The sequence below is a fragment of the Microcebus murinus genome, chromosome 7, assembly GCF_040939455.1.
Source record: "Microcebus murinus isolate Inina chromosome 7, M.murinus_Inina_mat1.0, whole genome shotgun sequence".
In the NCBI taxonomy this organism is placed as follows: Eukaryota; Metazoa; Chordata; class Mammalia; order Primates; family Cheirogaleidae; genus Microcebus; species Microcebus murinus.
The window spans coordinates 25608425-25631582 of record NC_134110.1 but is presented as its reverse complement, the minus strand read 5'-3'; the positions used below and the strand labels follow the sequence as shown (position 1 = coordinate 25631582).

General features: G+C 48.6%; 1 protein-coding gene across 9 annotated transcripts in view; it reads left to right on the top strand.

Moving 5' to 3' along the window:
* Positions 1-23130, top strand: part of IQANK1 (IQ motif and ankyrin repeat containing 1) — a 38260-nt gene extending 15130 nt beyond the window's left edge. For 2 of the 9 annotated variants that reach the window (XM_012760133.3, XM_012760131.3), the window contains exons 4-14: positions 5454-5587; positions 5901-6065; positions 6254-6445; positions 6561-6686; positions 21476-21615; positions 21687-21741; positions 21882-21974; positions 22209-22317; positions 22418-22511; positions 22585-22719; positions 22785-23130. In XM_012760133.3, coding sequence (XP_012615587.2) covers positions 5454-5587; positions 5901-6065; positions 6254-6445; positions 6561-6686; positions 21476-21615; positions 21687-21741; positions 21882-21974; positions 22209-22317; positions 22418-22511; positions 22585-22719; positions 22785-23088 — 1547 coding nt within the window. In that variant the 3' untranslated portion in view covers positions 23089-23130. Of the gene's footprint in view, positions 1-5453; positions 5588-5900; positions 6066-6253; positions 6446-6560; positions 6687-21475; positions 21616-21686; positions 21742-21881; positions 21975-22208; positions 22318-22417; positions 22512-22584; positions 22725-22784 lie in introns of all 9 variants that reach the window. The other 7 variants (XM_012760138.3, XM_012760137.3, XM_012760142.2 and 4 more) reach the window with 7 other exon arrangements.
* Positions 23131-23158: the final 28 nt, after the last annotated feature.

Below are 23158 nucleotides of genomic sequence, written 5' to 3'. Positions count from 1 at the left end.
TTGCATCGGAGGCTGGTCTTGCCTTCTCTTCTCTGGTTTTAGAGCCCACTCAGAGCTGAAAGCCTATGAGTTACTCAGCAAATGGGTTAAAGCACACAAATGTGACATATTTTTTTTTGTGCTGGCAACACTTGGATGTTGTCTCCAAAAATCACGCAGGCCTCCCAAATGTGCCTCTTTTATAATGTTAGGTAGTACAAGGTAGGGCAACTTGTCTTTCATCTTTTAGGGAATATTCTAACATGCCCCAGGCCCCTGGATCCCAGAAACTTCGCTGAAACATCGTAAGACCCTGTAATCTTCACAGCTTTTGTGTATCTCACTGAGGCGTCCAAGATGTCTGCTACTTTCTCTTCATTAGGTCCAATCAGCCGAAAGTCATCAATGTGGTACACAGTGTGTCAGCGCAGCACTTATGGGATGGCAGGACAACAATGATCTCCAGATTAGATTATAGCAGAGAGGATTGACCTAGTGCTGAGACCAGAATGTAAGAGCACGTTCCTGGTCCTGTTAGGTAAAAACTAAGTGCTTCTGATAATACCTGCAAATTATTATAGGGAGGAAAGCATTTTCCAGGCCAATGGCCCATTACAGGTGCCAATTAGATGGTATCAATTAGATCCAGAAAAGATATCACATCTGGAACTGCAGATACAATTGGAGTCGCCATCTGATTGAGTTTACCATAATCCACAGACATTCTCCAAGACACACCCACCTTCTGCCCAGTCCAAATCAGTGAGGTAAGTTGGAGGGAGGGGGGTGAGATATCACCAGCTCTGTGTCTTTCAAATCTTTTAGAGTAGCACTAATCTCTGCAGTTTTATCAGATGTGCATTGTGGATTTTAGTTCATTGACCTGGTAGGAAAGAAATTGTGGGGCTTCCACTTAACATTTTGTACCGTGATACCCCTAACACCATGGGTCATCATGCTAATGTGAGGATTTTGATGGTTTCTGAGTATGTCTTTTGTAGTTACCTGTTCAAGAACTTGGGAAATAACTGTAGGATGTATCTGCAGAACTACCAGGACCAACATGAGATGAACTTGGGCCAAAATTCCATTATCTTCTTACCACAAGCCCCTACCTAGACTGGTGGACCATAGCAGTGTTCTGGGGCCCCAGGAATTTAGCATTAATCAGAATCAGTGGTTTGTAGTTCCTGAAAGGTCTGGATTCAACCTTCATTGGAACACAGTCATGCTAGTAAGTGGACAGAGGCTCCTGGGGAAGGTGTGGAAGAAGATTCACTGCATACACTGTGGCAGCGCTGTGTGGTTCTTCTTGAAGGGGACTAGGCTTCTTTGCAACTGCAGGTGATAATTTAATTAATTGTGGTACCACTTCTTGCCATGGATTACGGCCACCGCACTTCTCATTGGCAAACAGCTTGGCACCATGTCAAGGTGAAGAACACAACCAGATCAGCTGCACAACGATCTTTTAGGCTCTGTTTCCTGGCATGTTCTGGTACCAAGTACTTGTCTATCAGGGCACAGTCAGGAAAACAGGAAACTCGCTCAAGTTAAATATGGAACGTTAATGTGAAGAATTGGTTAAACAGCAGTTGGAATCCAAAAGAGTCCAAGAGGAGACCCGGAGCTACGTTGGGGATGCTCAGCAGCAACTCATCCCCTAGGTGAGGACTAGGAGCCATGGAGTTGGCAGAATTGGAGCTGGGACACCCCCCCTCCCGGGGGGTGGCTGTCATTGGGCTCAGCCTCAGGAGATCAGAGGCTGCCCCAAGAGCTGGGACTTGGCTGTTTCTGTTACCTCTGCCCCTTCAGGAGTGCAGAAAGGACGTGGAGACGGACCAACTGCAGCGGGAAGCAGCGTGTGCAGCCAGGGTGGTGGCAGTGGTGGCACAAGAGCTAGCAAGAGCCTTGGGGACAGCAGGGGTGGGCTCCCCCTGCACTAGGGGCGGAGCTTGGCGGGGCTGGTGCTAGAGGATGAGTGCGGCTAGTCTGAGGCCGAGTGGAGGAAGATGGGTTGGAGCGGAGAGATGACGCGGTGACCAGCCCCAGCTGGTCAGCAAAGGGGTCCTCCTGGCTTTCGGGAGGGTGGGCAGCCAGGAGCCAGCTCACGCAGGCTTTCTGGAGCGCTGCTGGCGCACACGATGCTAGCTCCAGTTCCTGGGAAAACAGAGCCTGAGCCAAGGTTTTGTCCCAGAGCAGTGAGCTGAGCGGAGCGGCTAGGAGCATGCGGCAGAGAGTGATGGGCAGACACAAAGAGTGAGGCCGGTGCAGCCCACCCGGCGCCCAGCCGCCGGGGTCCTTTATGTTCCGTCCCCAGCCGCCCAGCTCACCCCGCGCGGGGTCTGTGGCACCCACATTTCAGGGCGGCTCCCGCTGGGCCCCGCAGAGTGGCACTGGGGTGGCCCAGGGACCTGGGAGTGAGACAGTCCGATTCAAACCTGTCTATCTTACGATCATTTGCCTTTCTGACACAGCTTTTGTTTTCACACTTAATAATTATATATTCAATACTTGTAATGTATTTATCTTATTTCAAACAATTGCATACTAACAGCGATAGTAATGACAACTCAATCCAGAAGATTTTTTAAAAAATGTAAAGCAAAAGAAAATTCAACAAATAACAAGTCATTCAATATCCCACTATTTAGAAATAACAAATGTGCAAACATTTAATGAATATTCCAGATATCTCTCTCCATGTTTACAGAAATAAATTTCCATAATTACATAGAGAGGCAGAAAGAGGTGGAGAAAAAGAACTTATAATGGCAGAGATATTTTATACATCTCATTTTTAAAATAAAATGTTAAATCTAATTTAACAAATGAAAATAAACTAGTGAAGCTCAAGGAATGGCTGGATGCGTAAGAAACCTCTTTTCGAAAATGTGTACGGCCAGGCACGGTGGCTCACGCCTGTAATCCTAGCATTCTGGGAGGCCGAGGCGGGAGGATCAGTCAAGGTCAGGAGTTTGAAACCAGCCTGAGCAAGAGCAAGACCTCCCTCTCTACTTAAAATAGAAAGAAATTAATTTGCCAACTAAAAATATATAGAAAAATTAGCCAGACATGGTGGCGCATGCCTGTAGTCCCAGGTACTTGGGAGGCTGAGGCAGAAGGATTGCTTGAGCCCAGGAGTTTGAGGTTGCTGTGAGCTAGGCTGATGCCATGGCACTCTAGCCAGGGCAACAGAGTGAGACTCTGTCTCAAAAAAAAGGAAGGAAGGAAGGAAGGAAGGAAGGAAGGAAGGAAGGAAGGAAGGAAGGAAGGAAGGAAGGAAGGAAGGAAGGACTGAAGGAAGCAAGGAAGGGTACAAAGTACACACACACGAAGGTCCAGCACGGTGGCTCACGCCCATCATCCTAACACTTTGGGAGGCTGAGGTGGGAGGATCACTGGAGGTCAGGAGTTCAAGACCAGCCTAAGCAAGAGCGAGACCCCTATCTATTTAAAAAAAAAACAAAAAACAAAGTACACACACAAGGACATGTGACTTATACATGTACCTTAGTTAGGATAATGAAATGTACGAGCCAGCATGTCACCAGTAGGGCTGTATCCCTCTCTTGGTTCCACATCTGCCCCTACAGATGAATCCACTGTGACAAATGGTTTCATCATTCCCTTACTTTTAAAATATAATTCTAAAAAATCATCTAATTCATCTAATTCAATCTAATCATCTAATCATCTAATTCAAAAAATCATCTATCCATAAATAATATATCCTTCAGATTTTCTTGTCTTAAACTTTACAAAAATGTTGCCAGGGTATATGTAGTCTTCTGAGACCAGCTTTTGCATTTATAATTTTGCTTTCTTTTTTTTTTTTTTTTGAGACAGAGTCTCGCTTTGTTGCCCAGGCTAGAGTGAGTGCCGTGGCATCAGCCTAGCTCACAGCAACCTCAAACTCCTGGGCTCAAGCGATCCTGCTGCCTCAGCCTCCCGAGTAGCTGGGACTACAGGCATGCACCACCATGCCCGGCTAATTTTTTTCTATATATATTAGTTGGCCAATTAATTTATTTCTATTTATAGTAGAAACGGGGTCTCGCTCTTGCTCAGGCTGGTTTTGAACTCCTGACCTTGAGCAATCCACCCACCTTGGCCTCCCAGAGTGCTAGGATTACAGGCGTGAGCCACCGCGCCCGGCCACATTTATAATTTTGTTCCTATTGTTAATCCATGTCGTTTTGCTCATTGTGAGGCGCTCATTTTCACGGCTCTGTAATATTCAACAGTGTGAATACGCCATCATTTGTTTACTTGTTTACTGCCGATGTACACTTGACTGTGTTCAGGCACAAACATTCTTGTGTATGTCTCTTGGTGCACACGTACAAGAATTTCTCAAATGTACCCAGGAGTGGGATAGCTAAACCACGGGGCAGGTGAATGTCTCCCTTGTGGGAAGGACATGCCAAATTGTTTTTGGTGTTGTTTGCTGTTGCTGCTTCCAACAGCCATGTGTTAACCCTCCCATTCTCACATCCTTACCTACTCTGGGAATTGTCTGTCTTTACATTTTGCAAAATTATTGGATATAAAATAATACTCCATGGTGGTTTTAGTTTGCATTGCATGGAATGTATTTTCAAAGGTTTTAATCCTTTTTCATTTTCTAGGAAATGCTTGTTTATCTCTTTTGAACATGTTTCTATGGACTCTTAACCTTTTCTTATAGATTTGCAGGAGTTCAATATCATCCTTTATGTGTTGCAAATTTCTTTCTCCATTTAGAGAAAGGGGCATGGAGGCCCAGAGAGTCTAATAGGTGCCTGACTCCACCTGGATGCTGAGGTGCAGGGCGGGTGTGAAGGCCTCTGCCACTGCATAGCTGGCCCTCTCTGCCCTCCTCCCTGCAAGCTGCCACCAGGCCGAGCACTGTAGACCTCTCCTCTGCCCCAAGTGGGTGCCCTAGGCGAGGCCAAGCCTGGCGAGAATGGTGCTCATCTGGGGCCTGGGGCTCTGTTCCCTCTTCTGGGTTCAGTGGGGCTGTGGCTTGAGACCCTCTCCAGGCTTGGGCAGTCCCCACTTAGCCCAGTGTCCAGCCTGTGGGTGCTCAGGGCCTGAATACAGGAGGGGAGTCCTGGGGTTCCGGGGTTCTCTGCTGCAGGCCATCTCTCGTCTTCTCTCAGGGTTTCCTACCAACTTCAAGGTGTAGGCTAAGTGAGGACTTTCAGGGTCCCCAGAGGTGGGAGGGAGACTTTCTGCCCCTTTCTGCCACCTTGGCTACCACTTGAAAAACCCTCTTCTGGTCTCTGCTGGTGTATTTGTCTGGCTTGGCTTGTTAGTGGGTTTTGAGAAGAGTTTTGGTTCTTTTGTAGGGGGCGGAGGAGTCTTTGGGCTGGCTTCACCTGGTGCTCAGGGCACACCTGGCTTGGTTGGAGCTCCCCCAACCCCAGCTCCCCTCAGCTGCATTTAGAGGGGAAAACAGGGATTGATATGAGCCCTCTCTCCACCCTCAGGGCCAGCTGTGGAGGACCAAGCGGCCACTATCATCCAGTGTACCTTCCGGAAGCTCCTGGCCAAAAAGGAGCTGGCCCGCCGCCGGCAGGAGCACCAGGAGTACCTGGAGCAGATGGAGAAGCTGCAGAGGGAGGTGAGACCAGGGACAGGGCTGGAGGAAGGGGAAATGGAGACTCAGGTTTGTGGGTGGGAGTACAGGATGTGGGGCCATCACCTCAGAGCAAGGGGCCAATGTTTCAGAACAGCAGTGATGAGCTCAGCTCTGGGGAGCCAGTGACCTCAGACTGGGGACAGTGACCTTGGGGTTGGGGGGCAGTGACATCAGGGCTGGGGGGACAGTTACCTCGAGGCTGCTGAGACAACGATCTCAGGGCTAGGGGGACAATGCTCTCAGGGCTGGGGGAACAGTGATCTTGGGCTGGGGGCACTGACCTCGGGCCTCGCAGGCCTTCCTGGCCCTGGTGCGCCGGGAGCAGGAGGCTGCCCGGCGGCAGCGCGAGCAGGAGGAAGCGGCGCGGCGGGAGCGGCAGGAGGAGCTGCAGCGCCGCAGTCGGATGCTGGAAGCCGCCTTCGAAGGGGACCTGGGCGAGATCCGGGCGGTCCTAAAGGAGGTCAGTGGCCCGGCCGGGAGGGGCCGAGTAGGGGCGGGCCCGGGACGGGGTGGGGCCGAGTAGGAGTGGGGTGTGGCGGGCCCAAGGCGGGGTATGGCGGGGCGGGCCCGCTTGGGGGAGGGGAGGGGCTGGGCCAGGATGGGGGGCGGAGCCGGGGCCAGACAGGTGACCCCGGGTGGGCGACGCAGGTGGAGCAGCTGCTGACCCGCGAGGGCGTGGGCCACGACGAGGCCGGCCAGATGCGGCGGCTGCAGCGGCGATTGGCCATGGTGGAGTGCGAGGACTGCCACGGGAACACGCCGCTGTCGGAGGCGGCCGCGGGCGGGCAGCCTCTGGCCATCCAGCTGCTGGCCGAGCTCGGCGCCAGCCCCAACAGCAAGGTGGGCACCGTGGGTTCTGGGCCCAGAGTGCCGAGAGGCGGGGTCCGAGGGCAGGCGTGTGGCTTCCTCCTGGCAGGGCGGGGCTGGGGTCTGGCTCAGGGAGCCCCTTCCGCAGGGTGCCTACGGTCGGACGCCGCTATACCGAGCAGCCTTTAGGGGCCACCTGGAAGCTGTGGAGGTGCTTCTAAAGCTCGGAGCAGACCCCCGGGTGTACGCGGAGGACGGGAGCACTCCAGAGCAGGTGAGGGCCCAGCAAGGTGCGGGGCGGAGCAGGGGCGGGGCGGGGCGGAGCGGTGCAGTTGCGAGCCAGGTAGGTGTTGGCTGGGCAGACGCACACGCAAGCAGGTCACTGCTTGTCCCCTCCATCTCCCTTGTCAGAAGCCTGGGTGGCCCTGCGTCAGAGCTAGTCCCCAGCCTTGCCACGCCCTATGCTTTTCCCAGAAGTTCTGACTTGAAAACTCTCGTTGTCAGCCCACAATCGAGGGAGTGTCTGATTTTTTTAGTGCCTTCTATGCCAGGTTTTCCATCATCTCCTTCAATGCTCTTGTCCACCTGAGGAAGTAGTGTTACTGTTGTAGACAAAGGAACTGAGGCTGGCTACCCCACGGGTTGGCTGAGGCCTCACCTGGCAAGGGCAACAACTGGCCCACCCATCTGGCCCCTGACTCTCAGCACTCTTCCTGTTTCTCCATGGACCTTGGGCCTTGCCCTCCTCCCTAGAGCCTTGGAACTGTGTAGGAAATGACTACTTGTCTGCCCTGGGCCAGGCTGGGGACGTGGGTGCCTGGACTTGCCTGGGCTCAGGAGGCAGGGTCAGGTGAAGCTGATGCATCCTGTGGGAGCAGGAGCTGGGGAATTGGGTCACAAAATGCCTCTGCCTTAGTTTCCTTTAAAACAACTTAATTTGAACCACAGTCCCTTCTCAGTCATTGCATCCCCCAACCCCACTGCCACCCATATCCCACCCAAATCTATAAAGCTGAGATGCTGTGTGGAAATTGTGGGACCTGTTTCAGGCTGTGGCAAATCCCTGCTTCCCACATCCGGCACCAGAGGCTTTGCCCAGCTGAGTATTCTGTGGCCTGGGCATTGCACCCACCCAGACTCTCCTCCTGTGGATGCTGCCATGGGGCCTGTCCAGCTCCCTTCTCTCCACCTGTCTGCAATGGGTGGTCCCTCCTGGGCTGGCAGGGTGGGCAGGGCCAATGTGTTGGCATAGTGAATGGTGGGGGGGGCATAGGTAGGAATCTGAGGGTGCTGACATTTTCCAGCAGATCTGGGGTCCAGGAGGGCTTGTGGATCAGTCACAGGGACAGCGACTTGAGAAGAGCCACAGGGGGTGGTGCTCATATCTTACCCAGGTAGGGTGGTCTCTTCAACACCTGGTGCTCGAGCAGTTGGATACCCATAGGCAAAGAGATGGAACTTGACCTAAACCTCACACCCTATAAAAAATTAACTCAAAATGATTTTGAGTTAAATATAAAGATTTAGATTAAATCTCGATTAAAAATTAAAATTTCAATTAAAAATAAAGTGCAAAACTTTTAGAAGAACACATAGGAGAAAAGTTTTGGGCTTAATGAAGAATTCTTAGACATGACATCAAAAGCACCATCCAAAAAGAAAAAATAAATCAATGCGCTTCATCAAAATGTAAAAATTTTGCCTGCAAAAGACCTTGGCAAGTAGAAGAAAAGACAAGCCACCGACATGGAGTAAACATTCGTGATCCACATATCTGACAAAGGACACACATCTAGAATATATAAGCGCCTCTCAAATCGCAACAGTAAATAAAACATACAATCCAGTTATAAAATGAGCAAAGGACACAAAGAAAACTTCGCTGAAGACAGCAAATAATCACACGAGGAGGTGTTTGCTCAACATCATCATACATCTATCAGAACAGCTGCAGGGAAGAATAGTGACTATACTGAATGCTGGCAAGGACACAGAGAAACTGGATCTTTCACACTTTACTGGTAGGATGTAAAATGGAACAGCCACTCTGGCAAATAGTGGCAGTTTCTTAAAAAAAACTATGCATATATTTATTATGTAACTTAGCAGTCACACTCCAGGACATTTATTCCAATAAAATGAAAACTACGTTCACACAAAAATGTGCTCAGAAATGTTTATGGCAGCCTTATTTGTAGTAGCCAAAAACTGGAAACATCCCAGATGTCCTTCAGTGGGTGATCTTTAAACATCCATACCATGGGACACTTCCATGCAGTGAAAAGGAATGATCTAGTGACACATGCCATGACTATAGACTTGGATAAATCTCAGGAGAATTAGGCTGAGTGGGAGAAAAAGCCAATCTCAAAAGGTCACATACTGTGTGATTCCATTTATATAACATTCTCAAAATGACAAGATTGTAGACAAGGAGAAGAGATTCGTGATTTACAGGGTTACAAATGGGACCCCCAGCAGGAGAAGGGGACAGAGATGGGCCTAGGCATAGAGAGAGAGCAGCACAGGGGTCTTTGTGATGAGGAAGCGGTCTCAATTATGATGGTGGTCACACCAATCTGCACACGTGAGAAAGTTATACTTGACTAGACACACACACGTGACTACATTTAACTCTGTTGAAATTGGAAGTGAGGTCTGTGGCTTGCACCGTGTCAATTTCCTAGTTTGAGTATTGTGCTACAGTTATATAAGATTCATCACTGGGAACATTTGTTAAGGGTACATGGGAACTCTGGACTATTTTTGCAACTTCATGTAAATCTCTATTTCAAAATAAAAATTTAATGAAATTACCAGGCATGTGAAAAGAAAAAAAAATAATCCAGAATGAAGAGAAAAATCAGTCAAAACTGACTTGGAAATGACACAGATGATAGAATTAGTAGACAAGAACATTGAAAGATATTATAGCTGTATTAAACACACATATACATATCCTAAACTTCTAGAGATAAAAACTACAATATCTGAGGTGAACAATACATTAATACACTGGATGGGATTAATGGCAGATGCAAATTAGACACTGAGAAAAATATTAGTTAATTTGAAGACATTGCACTAGAAACTATCCAAAAAGAAACACAGAGGGAAAAAAGGTTGAAAAAAATGAGCAGAAATTTTTGCTTTCAAGATAAAGTAACAAGAACCTCTCTCAATAATTGATGAAACAAGTTGGCAGAATATCAGTCAGTAATGATATAGAAGAATTAAACCACTCTCTCAATCATCTGTCCATCTATCATGCCTCTATCATTCGTCTATCATTGTTTTCATAAATTCGTCCATTCAGTCTTTTCCCCAGTAGATTTACTCTTTCATCAATTCATGCATTCTCTCATTAACTTATGAGTCATTTATTCATAAATTTACTAGTCTATCCACTCATTAATGTACCCATTATACCCTTAATACCATCTTAAAATCATTCCTCCTTTATTAATATATTTATCTACAATTAATTCAGACATCCCCCCATCCACTCATACACACTTTCATACTGTTTACTTGACAAAAGTTCTGAGAAAGCAGGGACCATTCCTAATTTTTCTTTAGTTTACCCCACAATTCTCCAATGTCATGCTTATTAGTTATCACATGACAGTCACTCAAACATTTTGTTAAATGATGAATTCATCCATCCATTTGCTCAACTAACCATTTGCTTATCTCATTTATCCGTCCATTAAATTCATTCATCTATTAATATTTTTGGTATCAATTCATTATTTTATCCATTCATTCAATTAATCCAATATTTATTATTTTATCATGTAATTAAGTCATTATTTATTCATCGATTCATCATTGTCTATTTAACAAAACATAAGTTCATTCATTATTCATATATTTTATCTCTTCATTTAATTTGCCATTTATTAAAATTCTTCCACTTACAAACTGACAAGTTCTTAAGCTTATTTGAATCTCAGTTTCCATATATTCAGAAATGGGGCTAATTGTCTATTTTTGGAAGATTAATGAGATAATGATTGAAATTCATTGGCACAGTTCCTGGCGTATAGTGAGTTCTCAATCAATGGTAGCTATTATTCTTTAAAATGTCACAATTTCTAAGTTACTAATTCATTGCCTCATTCATATGTCTTTTCACTCTCTTATACTATTTATCTGATCATCCATTCATCCCTTCTCTCATATTTCTGGCTATCTATTCCTTTAGCCACTCCTTGATTTTACATGTTTGAACTTTCTTTTGTGAAGTGCAAATCACATACTGAACATTGTGCAAATCAAAGTTGTGAGGCTCAATGATTTACCACAAAGCAAATACCCAGGTAGTAACCATCTGAGTCAAGAAGTAAAATATTGCCAGAACCCCATACATCTCCCCAAATAACCATATCTTGCATTTTACAGTGATTACTTTCTTGCTTTTCTTTATCTACCCTACCCTTTATTTCGTCTTTAAATTATCCCCTCCTTTATTCATTCATTTAGACATCCATTTATTTGTTCATTCCAAAGCCAGAATGTCTAAACACTATAGTTTCACTGTTTTGGGACTTTATGTAAATGAATGTATATGCCATATATCTGGCTGCTTCTATCACAAATTTTGTTTGTGAGATTCAGTCTTGCTGTCTATAGCTGCAGTATGTTCACTTACATTGCTATAGACAGTTCCATTATATGAATGTCCCCAATATATTTTTCCATTTTACTGCGGATGAGCATTCAGGTTGTTTCCAGGTTTTGGCTATAATGGTGGTGCTGCTATAAACATTCTTGTATGTGTTCCCAAGTGCACATGTGCACAGTTTTCCAAAATGGTTAACCAGTTTATCCCATCCCACTAACAGTATATTACAGTCCCATTGCTCCATATCCTCATGAACGTTGTTACTGTTAGTATTTTTTTAATGAAGACTTTATGGCGAATGTGTAGTAATATCTCACTGTGGTTTCACCTTGCATTTCCTTGTTAATTAATGAAGGTGAGAACTCTGTCTTATGGTTATTGCCCATTAAGACATCTTCTTTTAAGAAATGGCTGTTTGTTTAGTGAACACTTTCTCTTGAGTTGCCTGCTTCATTTCTTTATTGACTGGTCGGCAGTGTTTATATATTCTAGATGAAGCATTTTATCAGTTATATGTATCATAGATGTCTTCTAACTTGCTTTTTCACTCTCTTAATAATTTCATGGTAAATTTTGTATTATTATACTAAATTTTATCTCTTTCCCTCAATGGTTGGTGCCTTTGGTGCCAGTTTAAGACATCTCTCCATATGCCTAAGGACATAAATAGATTTTCTTATACAATCTTCTAGCTCTTTCATATTTAGATCTAGAATCCACTCAAATTAATTTTTGTGTGTTATTTTGGCCTGTCTTGTGCAAAGCAGTAATCAATCTTGGTTTTCTCTCATATGGATGTACAGTTGTCCTAAGAACATCCATAGTCTTTGTGAAAGACTGTGCGCTCCTCCTTGTTCTACATTGCCACTTGTACCCTAAATCAAGTATCTGTTTGTATGTAGGTCCATTCCAGGACCTCTATTCCATGGCTCTATTTGTCTTTCCTTGTGTCAATACCAGTGTCTTGATTGCAGTAGCTTTATAACAAGTCTTATAACAAATTAAGCAAGTCTTTCTACCTTGTTTTTCTTCAAGACAGAGTTTTAGAAAGTTCTGAGTCATTACTTCTTTATTGTTTCTGCCTTTATTCTCACTCTCCAAATATATATATGTTAGATCTTCTCACCAAAGCCTCCACATTTCTGTATCACTCAGGATAAAGTAGGATATATTGTGGAACAAGCGATCCCCAAATCCCAATGGCTTGAAACAAAATGAGTTTATTTCTTACTTATTTTATGTGTCCATTGAGGGTTAGCAAGGGGCTTCTGCTTATCTTAGTCTTTTAGGGATCCAGGCTGACAAAGCAAACACCGTCTTGAATATTGTTGGTCACTATACCAGAGGGAAAGAGAGCTCTTGAGGGTCTGGTACAAATACTTCTACTTACAGGTCATGTGCCAGACCTAGTCATTTGGCTCTACCTAACCACAAGTTGGTCAGGAAGTGTAATTCTATCCTGTGTCTAAAAGGTAGAAGGATCGAAATATTTGATGATCGGCACTAATAACTACAACAGTTTTTTTTACCCTCTATTCTATATTTGCCATCCTTTTGTTTCAGTTTAATCTGGATATTTTCTTGTGACTTGTCTTCCATTTCACTAATTCTCTCTTTAGCTATATCTAGCCAGTTATCAAATCTATGCACTTTATTCTTCATTTTGGTTATTTTAATTTTCATTTCTAGAAATTTTATTTGGTTCCAGCTCTCTGCCAAAATTCACAATCTAGGCCAGGCGTGGTGGCTCATGCCTGTAATCCTAGCACTCTGGAAGGCCGAGGTGGGCAGATCACTCAAGGTCAGGAGTTTGAAACCAGCCTGAGCAAGAGTGACACTCCGTCTCTACTGAAAATAGAAAGAAATTGATTGGCCAACTAAAAATATATAGAAAAAATTAGTTGGGCATGGTGGCATGAGCCTGTAGTCCCAGCTACTTGGGAGGCTGAGGCAGAAGGATTGCTTGAGCCCAGGAGTTTAAGGTTGCTGTAAGCTAGGCTGACACCAGGGCACTCTAGCCTAGGCAACAAAGTGAGACTCTGTCTCAAAAAAAAAAAAATTTCACAATCCAGTCTTCTATCTCCTCATAGTATATGTAGTTATTTTAAAGTCTATAGCTGTTAACTCCAATATCTGGATCCCTTATGGATCTATTCCTATCACCTGTAGTTTCTGCAGAGTTTCAGTTATATTATCTTGTCTTTTCCTGTGCCTTTTTGTTGTGTCATATATTTTATTTATAGAAATAATTTGAAGCCTAACAAGATATTATTTTCTTTCACTGAGCATTTAGCATGGCTTCTGCCATGTATCTGGGGACACCAAGAGTCTGGAGTCACCCTACCAATTTCAGGGATTGAGATGATTTGAAGCTGAGCTGAAGTCCCTGGGAGGGTCTAATTCTGGGTCACCTTTACTCTGAGGGTACAATTCTTAGGACCCCATCCTAAGTAACGATTAAATTCATATATTCCTAAATTCCTTTAGTTGTCTATCCATGCATTCACTCACCAATCCATCTGTGCATTTCTCTGTACATTCATTTATCAGTGTATCTGTCCATATGCCCATCTCTCCTATCTATCTTTTGCCTATCTATTTATTCATTCATCAATACAATCAGGTGTATATTATGCATTCATTTATTCATTCATTCATTAGCCCAGCCATGGGATTAATTGACAAAATATCTGTGCCAGGCACTGTTCTAGGTGCTTGGGTACATCCTTGAAAAAAACAAAGTTATTTCTATCACAGAGTTCACACCGTAGTTGGGTCAATCAACAGTATGACAAGTGCTATGGGAAATGTAAAAAGTAGGGCAGTAAGACGGGGTCTGTTTTCTAGGGTAGGCAGGGCTGGGGTTGTGATTTTAAGAAAGGTGGTCAAAGTGGGCCTCACTGAGGAGGTGACATGCAAGGGAAAACTTGGAGCTGATGGAATGAGAGCTGTGAATGTCTGAAGAACTTCCAGATGGGTTGGCCAGTGATTGGCCCTGGGGTATACAAGGAAGGAGACCCTGTGGCTGCAGGGGACAGATGGAGCAGCAGGTGTGGGCAGTCAGAGGGTTTGGGGGCTGATCAAGGAGCTTTATTCTGGTGGCACTTGGACAAGTTTTTGGGCAGGAGGCTTAGTGCCTGGGTGATGCCATTCAGCAGCAAGACAGGAGCTGCAGGGCTCTGAGGGCACCAGCCCTTGGCTGATGTCACCTATGGCTGGCAGGAGTTGGGTACAGTTTTGCAAGGTATGCAAAGCAGACAGTTTCTAAATGTCTAAAAATTTGCTTCATTGGGCTATATTTTGATTTTGGCCCTTGTGCTTTGAGCAACTGGTGCTAGGTGCTGTGAAGCAGATAGCATGGCGCCTAGCCCGCAGGACCCGAGTGAAGCCATGGGTAGCTCATGGACATATCTGCAACCCCCCGGGGACCTGCAAGCCCCATGTGCCCCTTCTCCCTGCCTCTGCCTTCCCTGTCTGCAGACCGATGCCATATCAGCGCGTGCTCAGTGGGGCTTCTGGGACACAGCTACCTGAGGTCATGCTGTGGGCCATGCCACTTCTCTCTCTCTCTCTCTCTCTCTGTTCTCTCTCTTCCCTCTCCTCCAGCACATCCTGAATTCTTCTCCCTTCCACCCAGCTCCGTCCTCTGAGAGTCTCTCCCCTCCCCAAGCCGGCCAGTCTGCCTGGAAGGGCCACAGGAAACTAGTTCCTCCCCATTTCCCTCATCCTGTCTTCATGCCTTCCACACCGCTCTGCAGTGACCCCCCCAACTGCCCCCGCAGCATAGCCCCGACTTCTGTCCATCCACACAGGTCCGTGCGCAGACGCCTTGGAGTTCCGTGTTGCTCACCCGTCGCTGTTGCCCAAAGCCCGTGTCTGCCTCTCCTCACTCACCCCAAACACAGTGCCCCTTCATCCACCTCACACCACCACCGAGCATCCATCCGCTGTCCAGCGTATTCCCACTGAGCCGCACGTCCACGCGCCTGTTGACTGTTTCCCACCACCCTCAGGTGCCTACTTTCTCCCGGGCCTGCTCCTCCAGTGCGCAGATGCGCCTCTGCCCCTGCTGTTTGCCAGGCGGACTCCACCACCTGGGCTCCCCTGTGCACTGTCACCTCGCTGTGGGGGAGCCGGCCACACCCTGCCCTCTGGACAACAGGCACCCGTTAGCTTGTATCCCCAGAGCAGGAACAGGCAAGTGGTATTTAGAGACGGAGCCCACCCACCAACAAACAGCTTCTTGGTGAAGGGCGAGGTGCAACTGGCCCGCTGTGAGGGAGTGTGCAGACCGCTCCCCAGACAAGGAGGGCCAGGCACAGAAAAGCGAATGACTCAATGACTTGCCCAGGGCCTGGGCTCTGAACCAGCTGTCTGCAGACCCCGTGGTGTTGCCTTAAATCCCTTGTGGGTGAGTGACACAGAGTTTTATGTTGTATCTTTGCTTGTTCCCAGTGAAACAAATCAGGTGTGGCAGTACCGTCGTCATGTGCCGTCTGCTGCAACCCCTGTTGTGCTAGCTGTCTGACAGTTCTGAACTAGGCAGCATTTGAGCACTACCGTTGGCTAAAGACCACTGCAGCACAGCCCAAGCAGCTCCGAAGCAGTCAGGGCGTTTGAGCTGCCTTGTCAAGGCAAGAAATTGCTGAGACACCCAAGAAAGTGCTGGGCACCTTCCCCAGGCCCAGTAGTTATCTTGGTACTTGTCTAGTCAACTTCGCAACAGTTTTGCTGAGCACTCCAGGCTAGTACAATGTATCTGTTATGTGGTGGGAAACCTGAATTTTCCCCTTAATATACCTCGTTCCCAGCTCTTATAATCTTCCCGCCCATTCTTTTGCAATATTCCCTGAGTGGGAAATGAGGGGATATTACTTCTATAATTCTTATATTGATTTATTTCTCCTGGCAGTAACTTGTGCATATAACCCACATCTGCAGTATAGGCAACTATAAAAGCAAGTATTATACAACCATTATGCCAATTAATAAAACATAGCTACAATGCACAGGCAGAGAGTGTAACCACTCAGAAAAAGAATCAAAGACTCCTCATTTTTCTGTTGATTCAAAGTATCAGTGACATTACCGTCTTCATCTGGAATATATGTGCAACAGGTGGTTCCCACTAAGGCGCATGTCCCACCCAGCTGCAGTGAGTATATCCAGGGTCATTCTATTTTGTAAAACTACTTTTCTTACTTGGGTAGTTTCTTGGCTTAAGAGGTGCACAGCATTTTTTGTGTGGTTTAGTGCTTCAGCAGTGAACTAGGCAGAGCATTAACTGGGTGAGAGCATCTAATGCTTCTGCCCCAGGGACAGGGGAATATTTAGGGGTCATTCCCACCTACGGAGACAAGCACTCAGGCCTTGATATTGTTAGGTACCTTGGGCAGAGTTTTATATGTAATACCTGGCAGGAAAGGCCACAACATGGCACAACTCCCAGTCCAATTGTGTGGGAGGTAGGGCCACAACTGTGTGCCGCACGGCCACCCAGCCCCCAATGGGGCAATATAAGCTCCAGCTCTGATGAAGCAGTTTCCCACCTCCCCCACGCAGTCGGATGCCCACAGGGCGACAGTGTGGAAGCTTGCTGAAGGGGGCAGCCCACCCATCAGCCGGGGGCAAGTGGAGGAATTCGCAGTCAGATTGCGTCTTTCTATGCATAGAGGGGCCTTTGGGTGTAACAGTCCACGTTCAGTGTCATCCATGTCAATCCATCCCAAGTGTTATGCATTGGCCGTGTGACGTTTATATGCTATCTCCCCAGTGTAAAGGCACATCATTTACTATGTTTCTCCGAAAATAAGACAGGGTCTTATATTTATTTTTCCTCAAGAAGACACCTTAGGGCTTATTTTCAGGGGATGTGTTATTTTTTTTTAAGTACGGTACAGCAATCTACATTTATTCAAATATAGTTAAGTCGTCTTCTTCTGGAACATCATCATAACTCTCCAAACCCCGAATTCCATCCTGAATTTCTTGCGACTCTATTTCCTTTAGAAACATTGGCTCTAATCGCTCATGTCGAGCAATAGAGCTCTCATGGGGCAGATGAGAAGGGCTGCCTGTCTTCTTTACCGCTCTGCGACGAAATGCGTGGGTTGTGCAGATACGCTGCGTAGCCACGCCCATCACTAGGTCTTATTTTTGTGGTAGGGCTTATATTGTGCAAAGGCTTAGAAATCCTGCTAAGGCTTATTTTATGGGTAGGTCTTATTTTCGGGGAAACACGGTAGTTTCAGGTGGGAACTGTTCTCAGGTGTAGGTAGCTGTCCACGACAAATGGCAGAGTTGATGTCACCTGCATGGGGAGAGTTGCCACTACCCAGAGAGTGCGTCTGGTCACTCTGATTCTGTGTTGTCACGGGCAGCACATCCCGTGGCCTCCCACCCCCACTGGACAAGGGCAGGTATCCAGACACTCAACAGCTGGACTGGTTGCTGCCTACTGCCGTTGTTGCAGCCCAACCTGAAAAGACATGGCCGCTTGCTGCGGACAGCAGAAGCAACAGCCTATGGGCACAGACACAGGTGTTAGAAGGGACTCTCAGAGGTGACTCCATTCCCTGTGACATTATTGCTGATGCAGTTTCCCCCATACGCCCTACCAGGGAGGCTGCTGCAGGCTTCGAGCCTGGTTTAAATATAGTGCCTTGCGAGGCTCCCCTCCCAGGAGCAGGCACAATAGTCTTGCCTGTGCCATTCGCCATGGTAACTCCAGCTGGTATGGATGTCTTCGTGTGGTGGTATTGCAAAGCTTTTGGGCCTCCATCACCTCACCCTTAGCTGCCTTAACCCCTCCCCCCCCCCGAGTGTGGGGGCACCTTCCAGCTCAGCTGCAGGCCCCTTGGTGTGCTCAGGAGCATGGGCTGGCCACCTGCTGTGGGGCCCTGGCTCAGCACCTCAAATGTGACTTGGAGAGTTTGCGGAGCCTGTTCTACAGTCCTTGACAAACATTCATAGGGAGTGGATGCTATGTGTGGTAGCAAGTGGCCCACTCAAAACCTGTAGAGGCCCCAGGGCTTCAAGGAGCCGTGCTTGGACAGTGCACACATCTGAGTTTTTAACAGACCACTTTTTCTTTCTGTTAGACGTGCCCCTATTGGATCATGTGGCAGGTGAATTCTCCAGTCTATGTTTTGTTGTGATGTCACAATTCTTTGCTGAATGTCACGACCTATAAAATGAGGACCTTGGTCACTACCCACCCGCCTGGGTACAGCACACGTCACACTAAGCGTGGTGAGACACTTGGTGGTTTCCACTTGGGTGGACGCTTTGTGGGGAAGGCCTGTAAAACCCAACTATGGGAGTTTTACACAAGCGACGGCAGAGCTTTGCCTTCACTCCGGGGCATGAGGCAAATACAGTAGACTTGCCAGTCCCGGACAGGTTGTATGGCTCGATGTACAGGACCCAAAGTGGAGGGGACCCTTCTAGGTCACAGCCAGGAACAGGCCTCCCAATTCTGAACAGCTGCTAGAACATCTCTGCAGTGGACAGGGATGCTATCACTCACCCCGTGGCTGACCCCTGGTGGCCACTGTTATGGTGTAGCAGCCTCCGCTGGTGGGCCTGGGCAGATGGCCCTGACATGAGTAAGGACGTCAGCCTCCTGGTGTCCAGGAGCTAACCCGGGGCTGTGGGCATCCACGTGGCACACTGTAAGGTGTGCATCCTTTTCTTGTCATCTGTGATGGGTGCCTTGCCACACACATTCCCCAAAGGGGCCTGCCTGGAACCTGCCAACCATCACTACTCTAGGCTTGATCCACATTGTGAGACTGATCCTCCCTAACTGCCCAGCTGTCTGCACAAATGACTAGTAGCCAGAGCGCGTGGGTGACTAGGATCTAAACTACTTGCAGCTCAGCCCCTTGGCTACTCTGTCCCAATCCCCATCCTATCCATATAGTGTCAGTATCCACTTGCACTGTTATTGCCACCACGGGTGTTTAGTGGCCTTACTAGACCTATCTGTGTACCAGGCCGTAGCAGGTATGGATGGGGGCCCTTGTACACTGCAGCTGGTCTAGTGGGTGGCTCCGTTGCCACACCAGCCCCTCCCCTTGTTCACAGTGGATGGGTCTGAGCACCCCCTGCAGTGCCTGGCTTAAAGGGCTAGAGGACAAGACAGCTTTTTGTTGCATATAGGTGTGCCATTCCCGCAGGTGTGTGATTGCACCACCCTGGCAGAGGGTTTGGCTAAAAGGCCTCCACCCACCCTTTCATGGGCTGAGCAGTCTTTACTGTAACCATTTGTCCTCCAGTTACGGCCTCTACTTGCTGCAACGGCCTGCATGTCCAGTGGTGGTTGCTCCAGTACGACAGGGTAACGGGATTCTGCTGTCTTCCACAGCTGAGACCAGACCCCACAGACCCCAGCTCATCCCCATAGGATCCCTGGTAACTCCCTCTTGCTCTGTCTGGTCACCTTTCTTTCCCAGGGTGTACAGTGGGTGAGAGTTTGTGCCAGATGAGGAGTAAATATTCTCCAATAACCTAATAAACCTAAAATAACCTGGAGTTGCCTTATAGATTGAGGAACAGGTTGCTGTGTTATTTTGTTAATAATAGCACCAGGTATATCATGTGTCTTACCTGACCAGGACACTCCCAGGAATTTGACAGCCACACCAAGCCCCTGCATCTTTTGGGGGTTGACTTCTTATCCCCTCTCCTTCAAGCCATCCAACATGGTCTGTAGAACCATCTCCAAATCTGCGAGAGACTCTGAGATTAGGAAAATATCATCAATATAGTAAAACAAGGAGACAGAGGGAGAGAGAGTCTAGACAGGTCCTGTGCGACCAGACTGTGACAGATGGTGGGGCTGTGCAGGCACCTTGTGTTAGCACCTGGGAAGTCCATGGTTGGCCTTTCCTAGTGGATGCAAACTGGTCCTGGCAATGTTCTGCTAGGGAAACATGAAGAAGGCATCAGCCAAATCAGACACAGCAAGAACATTCCTAACTCAAAGACTCTTGTTCTATCAGTTGAGCAATGTTAATTACACCTGCATGTATAGGGGACACTACTTTGTTTAGCTCACAGTTGTCGACTGTCATTCTCCATGTGCTACCCGTCGTCTTCACCAGCCACACAGGGCTGTTACAGGGGCTCTGGGCTGGCTGCACTATTTGTACCTTATGTAACTCCTGCACAGGCCTGGTGCGTTGGTTTGCACCTGTAATCCTAGCACTCTGGGAGGCCAAGGTGGATCTCTTGAGGTCACGAGTATGACACCAGCCTGAGCAAGAGTGAGACCCCATCTCTACTAAAAATAGAAAAATTAGCCAGGTGTGGTGGCATGTGCCTATAATCCCAGCTGGGGAGGCTGAGGCAAGAGAATCGCTTGAGCCCAGGACTTTGAGGTTGCTGTGTGCTAGGCTGATGCCACGGCACTCTAACCTGGATATCAGAGTGAGACTGTATCTCATATATCCATTTCCAGTCGTAATTCCTCCTCCAGTTGTCACACTGTATTCTGCAGGCCCGACATTCTGTCAGGGGCCGGCTCACACAGCTATCACCTGTTTGCCATCTTTACCATACTGAAGCATTTTCCCTTCTTGTAGCAAATGCTCAATTCCCAACCGGCGTTTTCGGGGCATCCCTGTGCTCATGCAGCAGCCTGCACTGATCAAGTAACCCAGGGACTCCACAGGGAAGTCTCTGGCCACCTCAGGATTGCCCCCAGAGAAAATGGTATTAGCCCCTGCAAATGCTCCCTCCTTACTCATCGTTTCATCTCTTGGATCCTGCCAGCTACGCCAACAGTTTCAGAATCCTGGGGCAGTATAGAAAAATTGCCTCCCAAACTGAGAGGGAATTGAGAGATCAAAGAGCGACTCCAACCAAGTCCAGCTTGGCGAGTTAGATGGGTTTATTAGAGGTTACTTGCCACCACACTTGCTCCTGGGCAGCACAGGGATTTCTTCCATAGGAGCTAGGATTTTGCATGCAAAATCCGAGTCTGCCCCTGACCTTCCCAGTGAGTGAAGCAGAGCATTTGCATCATATCTTTGCTTGTTCACAGTGACACGAATCACGCTGTGCAATCCATGTTATGTTAATGATATTATAATTCTCCAGTAGGCGGGAACTCTAGCATTACAATTCGCTAAATGGCACTCACTGTAGCCCATCACAGCCAAAGCAGCTCTAAAGCAGTCAGGGCCAATCTATACTGGCTGCTGGCTGCTTCAAAGCAAGAAAGTGCTGGGCACCTTTCCATGAAATAATTGTCTTGGTACTTGCTTAGTCTACTTACTTTGTAACGATTTTGCTGACCACTTCAGGCTACAGTGTTTCTGTTACCTGGTAGGAAACCTGCATTTTCCCCCTTAAATACCTCCTTCCCAGGTTGAGCAGAACATTCAGAACATGCACACCCTGAGTGTCCAACAAATGTCATCTGTCATTAGGTGGCCTCTCTGGACGCAGTGGCCAGTGTGCTGCAGTCATGGGATCTGAGCCTCACGGAGACCATGCTCCGGAACATGGAGGCAGAGCAGCAGCGCCGGGCACAGGAGGCCCAGAGGCACAAGGAGGCCGAGGCTAAGCGGTGCGACGGGCAGGAGGGTGGCAGGGAGCACTGACAGGTAGGTCCTCTGACCCAGCCCTTTCTCTCTCTAGCATGATCCTCAAGGTGCAACAGCTAGCCAAGGAGCAGCAGCGGTGTCACAAGGAGGTGAGCTCAGGGAGGAGCCAGGGGAGGAGGGGAGGAGGAGAGGGAGCTGAGCTGAGGAAAGGGCTGGGAAGGCGGAGGAAGAGCTAGGAGGGGAGGTATCCTGCAGGCCCTGGCCAGAGCCTGCCCGCCCTCCCGTCCAGCTGCAGCAGGCCTACTGTGAGCTCAACCGGAGGATCACGGAACACGACAAGTGTGAGCGGAGGCTCGCAGGCAAGACCGAGCTCACGCTGCAGGTGTGGGCCACCAGGCTTTGCCGGCCTTTGCTTTCTGGACACCCCTCCTTGCTCTGCATCAGCCCAGGGGTTCTCTCCCGCAGGCCTGGGGTTCTGGGGCATGTTTTTCATTCCCAAACACGGGCGACAGTGGCCTCCTTGGGTGGGGTGGGACGTGAAGGAGGCCCAGCAGGTGACCTCCTGAGATGGAACGTGGGGTGGGTCTGTGGAGGTCAGTGTGGTGCCTTCCTGCAGGCCATCAAGGACGCAGAAGCCCAAGTGGACAGGCTGCGGCAGGAGGCCCAGAAGGCCGAGGAGACACTGGCCATGGCCAGGCTGGAGCTGCGCGAGCAGACACAGGAGGGTGGGCAGTTTCGGGCGAAGGTCGGGGGGCTGGAGAGGCAGGCCTAGGGAGGGAGTCGGCGCTGGGTTCTCTGGGCGGCTGCACACTAACATCCCCACAGAGGAGGAGGAGGTGCCCGGGCTGAGGTGCCAGGTCACTGAGCTGCATGACGTGCTGATGAAGGATGTTGGCGACCGCATCCGGGCAGACGGCCGGTCAGTGCTGTGGGCCAGGAATGGGGGAGTTGGGGGTTCAGGCTTACGGTGGTAATCTGATGGCCACCCCCAGGTGGCCTCTTGTCATCGACCCTTCGGGCCAGGCAGCCACCTTCCTGCGTTATCAGGACACCAACTATGTGGACACGGTGAACCCAGAGCACCTGAGGCCTGAGAGGGTGCGGCTGGCTCTGCTGGGAGCACTCAGGTGAGGTGCGTGGGCCTGGGCACACCCCGGTTGGCTCAGCCCATCCTCACCGCCTGGCTGCGCAGGTACGGGAAGCCACTGGTGTTCGACCTGCATGAGGTGGACCTGTTCCCCGCCGTGCAGCAGCAGCTGGAGGCCGTGCAGCCTGGCCTGGCGCAGGAGTTGCTGAGCCGCGCACTGCTACAGGAGGAGAGATATCTGTCACTGCTGCGGCCAGCTGATGGCCCGGAGTATGGCCCCACGCAGTTCCAGGAGGCGCGCCTGGAACACTTCCGTCTCTTCTTCGTCACCAGGGTTCGGTGGCCACCGGCTGAGCAGCTGCAACTGCTGCTCCCTGTGCGCGTGCAGCTGCCCAGCACAGGAATCTAGCGCCTGGACCCAATAAAGTGCATGCCTGGCAATGCGTCCCGATAGAGTGTGCTTGTCAGTGCCGCGTGCA